At 57.2% G+C, this 4,451-nt stretch overlaps 1 protein-coding gene across 1 annotated transcript in view; it reads right to left on the reverse strand.

Moving 5' to 3' along the window:
* The window catches only part of EFR3B (EFR3 homolog B (S. cerevisiae)), a gene marked incomplete at its 5' end in the record, with an annotated part of 12,834 nt that extends 8,735 nt beyond the window's left edge, over nt 1–4,099 (reverse strand). The window contains 6 exons of the mRNA XM_010141402.1: nt 201–312; nt 842–1,000; nt 1,122–1,257; nt 2,516–2,594; nt 2,923–3,057; nt 3,950–4,099. Coding sequence (XP_010139704.1) covers nt 201–312; nt 842–1,000; nt 1,122–1,257; nt 2,516–2,594; nt 2,923–3,057; nt 3,950–4,099 — 771 coding nt within the window. The remainder of the gene's footprint in view (nt 1–200; nt 313–841; nt 1,001–1,121; nt 1,258–2,515; nt 2,595–2,922; nt 3,058–3,949) is intronic.
* Nucleotides 4,100–4,451: the final 352 nt, after the last annotated feature.

The following is a 4,451-nucleotide window of genomic DNA, read 5'->3' on the forward strand; positions in this document are numbered from 1 at the left end:
CTTCCGAGGAAGCTCTTGATGGTCTGCCTTTCTGATAATCTGCCCACGTCCCACTCTGTCCCAAAGGCCACCTCAAGGTGGGAATGGTTTCAGGAGCAACTCAGAACTTTCAGTTCAAAGTCTTACACATGAGACAGAGTCAGGGAGAGCAAGGGGAGCAGGAGGAGCAGGGGGAAAAGGGGGATGGCATCCATTCTCACCCAGCTTTGCCAGCCTCGATGGACTGCTGCAAGGAGGGCAGCGGCACCTTGTTCATGATGAAGACCATCACCTCAGACTGCTGGTAGGTGGGCAATGTGCTGGCGAAGGACCCTGCAGGGACAAGAGCAAGCTGGCAGCATGCGAGGTGCAGCCCCATGCTGTGGGGTCTGTCCATCTGCCCTGCTCCAAGCCGACTGCGGGGCCTCCGTGGCCAGGCTGGGATAGGACAAGGCCTGCCTGGATCCAGCACCCACAGGCACCTTTATCTTCAAGGTCATTCACGACCCATCAAAACACCTCTCGGGAAGAGAGGGGGCAGCCCCAGGCCCAGGCAGGGCGAGGCTGAGATGTCAACCCCTCCCTCTACCCCTTCTCTTCCTGGGGCTGGTACATCCCCATCCTCAGCAGCTGCCTCTCTCCGTCCTCCCTTTCCCTTCCTCTGTGTCTCCACCGGAGGGATGGCCGGGTTCACAATGCCACCTGCTGAGAAACCGTCGCAACTGATCATCTCGTTTTCTGGTCGCCACTTTTAAGACAAGGGTGATCTCGTTTTACCCCAAATAATCCTGCAGACAAACCCACGGCGTGGGGTGGTCACCCCCCCAGTGCAGCCCACACCAGGCACCGTGGGACCCCCTACCTATGGTTTTAATGACGGCCTCCTGGAACATGCTCTCATGCTCCTTGATGATCTTGGTGCTGACGCCGGCGGCGCAGTCGTAGCTCCCGGTCAGGGCATAGTCAATGCTGAGGCGCAGCTGCCTCAGGAGGGTGTTGAATACCTCCAGCACCGTGGGACCTGGCACAGCAAGAGAGGCGAGGTGCTGGAGCACACCAGGACCCAGCCCAAATCTCCGGCACCTCCTCACCGCTTGAAAAGGGTGAAGGGATGGATGGAAAGTATCAGTTTATCCACTCACCAACAGAGCCAGAGGCTGCAATCACCGCTGCTTCCGAGAGGACCTCCACGATGCCTGCGCGCACGGTGGCCGCGCTCTTGCTGTTGGCATCCAAGTGCCCCAGGAGCTGCTGGATCACGAGGTGGGAGTGCTGCGGCTGGAAAGAGAGCACGGACCTCAGCCTGGGGGCTGCACGCAGCGGGTGACAGCCCGTTTCTATCACCCACACAGCTCCTGGGGGTAAATCCTGCACCAAGTCCCTGCCCAGATCTTTCCAAGAGGAGGCCCCTGGAGGAAGCTATAACCAAGCAAGGGCTTGGAGTGACTTGCACGGGAAAAATGATCTGAAGAGCTGTATAGACCAAAGGAAATTGTGACGATTAATCCTGTGGATTTCAGGGAGAAGGGTTTTGATTTTTGCCAGGGTTTCCCAAATACATCCATCCTTCAAAAGGGTCCTGCTGAGCTATTGTGACCTGACACCTCCCATGGGCAGTAACAGGATTTTATAACATCCAGTGGCATTGTAAAGGGTTTCAGGTAGTTTACAGGATTGAACACAAGGAATGAGAGCAGGGGATGGCGATCCGCTTTTCACCGTAAGAGATGTCCAAGCAGATCCGTGGCCTGGCTGAGGCCAGAAGCGAAGCAAACTCCCCCCAGGATGAAGCGGGGCAGCAGGTCTGGGAGCAGGGTGGGACAGCAGCGCCGTGTCCACCAGGGATCCATGCAAACAGAGTTGCACTGAGATCCACATGGAAAAAGAATGGACAGACTTTTTCCCATCACTTCTGGGGTCTAAAATGCATTTCCATGGCCTTCAGTGAAAAGGGAAGAGCCTGGCAGGGGCTGTCCTTGAGCATCCCCATGTCCAAGGATGATCCCAGGGGATGCTGGGCTGCAGATGCTGTTGTGATGCCTGGTTTGCCTGGGAAACCTCTCATCCCGGACAGTCCCTCTTCCTTCTCTGCAGAGCTGAGGAGCTTGGTTTGATCTATAGAGCAGTGATCTGGAAAGAGGCAGCTTTCCACCGGAGCCCAACTGTTTGCCTCGGAGTGGTTCACCTGCCTGATTCAGCAGGGCTTTGCTTTCTGCTGAGAGGGAGGGAATCGCTCCTGGTACTGAGATAAGCTCCTCAAGCAGGATCCCAAAACACGCAGGCAGCCAGGCTAACACCTCCCAGACATTTCCCCAAGTACCCACAGAGCCCCCAGCCCCACACTGCCAGACTGCGCCCATCTCCAGCCCATTTGGGTCACCCAGCTTATTGTGAGTGCTCGGACTGGGCGCTGCCAGGATGCAGCAATGTGGTGGCATTGGCTCTGACTCAGCCGTGGAGGCAAATGCAGACACTTCCAAACACGCACGGGTGTCCCTGACTGGTGCTGCTGGCCAGAGTCCCGCCAGCTTCCCACCTGGATCGAGTACATGATGATCCTGAAGCAGCAAGTGGCAAAAATCTTCGGTTCCCAGAGCGAGTGGTTATCCAGGTGGCTGGGGAAGAGATGGAAATGGAGGGGAAAGTAATGTTGGGTCCCTCAAACCCTGCAGCGCCAAGCACCGGGGACAGCAAAAGCAGCAAGAAGCAAACGGTGCCAGTGAGGACAGGGACAGAACCTCCTCTCCAGTGTGACCTGTCTCCACAATAGCTGTCTGTCCCATGCCACCTTCCTCACTGCATCCACAACTGAAAGCTTGGTCTGAAACCCAGTCCCCAACCAGCTGACAGAAGCCCATGCTTTTGCCCCAGCTCTAGTCTGTGTTGGCTGTTTCCCTGTGCCTCAGTTTCCCTTGTGCTAAAAAGGAGGGATGGACAACTCACATGAGGACGGGTTTGATGGCGTTCTTGATGTTGCCGTACGCCGCTCGGCCCAGCAGCTCTCGCAGACACCTCTCCGCCAGCTCGGTAGGACTCTCCTTCTCCTTCTCGGTGGCTTGCAGCGGGGAGGGGGAGCGGCTGTGAAAGCAGAGGAGGGCGATGAGAGCGGTGCTGAGTGTGCGGCAGCAGTGGGGGAGAAGAGGCACAGAAACTGGCCACGGAGGGCTGGAGCAAAACAGTTGTGGCATCTGCCCACGCCCCATGAGATTCCCCTCGCAGAGCCTGGGGCCACCCCACACCCTGCCAGGCAGACAGGGGCAGCTCCATCACAGAGAGCCCAGCAATAAAACGCTGCTGGACTGGAGCCAGACCAGGGAGCAGCACAGGTGCCCGGACTGCAGAGGAGGGGGATGTGCCAGCATGGCCCTGTGCCAGGCAGCAGGGACAGCCCCCACAGCCCTGGGACCAGGTGCACGATTGCGGAGCTCAGTGCTGGAGTGGGGAAGGATCTTATCGGCGAGGGTGCAGGACGTAATGTCCTCCCAGGGTGGACACGGCTTCCCAGGGAAGGAAGAGCAAAGCAAGTCGCCCTGAACACACTCAGCCCAGGGATCCACCCCCTTTTTCCACACTTGGGCTTGTTTGGCATCCCACAAACACCACCAGTGCTTTTATCACCATGATGCTTCAGTTTACAAGAAAAAGGGAAAAGCCCAGGAGCCAGTTTCCAAACGTTGATAGGTCTCTATTGATGTTCAAAAGGAAAATCCCAGGAGGAATCCAGACCTGCTGCTCTGCTCAGCGCTTCCCAGCTCAGCAGCTCCTCTTCAGCTGCAGGGACAGTGTTGAGGACTCTCTGCTCCACGGTGCCCTGCAGCAATAACCTTCATGGCAAGGAGTGACAGGCAGAGCTCCTGCCACCTGCGCTGTCCTTCAGCAAGGCACTCACAGGGTTTCTTGATGAAAGCAGCTCCAGGGCCCTGAAGCCGCTGGCAGAGCCAGTGGGTCCTGGCAGCAGCCACTAACTCACCTTTCAGCTTCCTCCACGTGCTGTAAGTTGAAGAGAAGCGAGGGCACGATTTTGTCCATGTGCTGTGGGTCCCAGATGTTGGCTTGGAGTTCATCATTCACCGTCTTCCTCACCACTCCCTGCAGGCCTTTAATGCCAGACATCCGGATCCTGGGGAACAACGACACCAAAACGTGATGTATCTACAGAGCGTGTGGTGTTTCACATCTACATACAGGGGTAACACTGGGCAAGGAGTTGGAGGTGAGACACTGACTTCTGTGCTGCTTGGAGGGGTTCATGCAGGCCATGTCCCAGTTCCCAGCTCCCAGGGCAACCCTCCTGCCTTGCACCCTCTGCATCTTGAGCCTCCAGTTCAGTTTGGGCCTCTCGCTCCCAGAAGGACATGGAGGGGCTGGAGCATGTCCAGAAAAGGGCAACGAAGCTGGGGTAGGGTCTGGAGCAGATGAGGGACTGGGGTGAGTTGAGCCTGGAGAAAAGGAGGCTCAGGGGAGACCTTCCG

Source organism: Buceros rhinoceros, unplaced genomic scaffold, assembly GCF_000710305.1.
Source record: "Buceros rhinoceros silvestris isolate BGI_N320 unplaced genomic scaffold, ASM71030v1 scaffold3478, whole genome shotgun sequence".
Taxonomy (NCBI): domain Eukaryota; kingdom Metazoa; phylum Chordata; class Aves; order Bucerotiformes; family Bucerotidae; genus Buceros; species Buceros rhinoceros.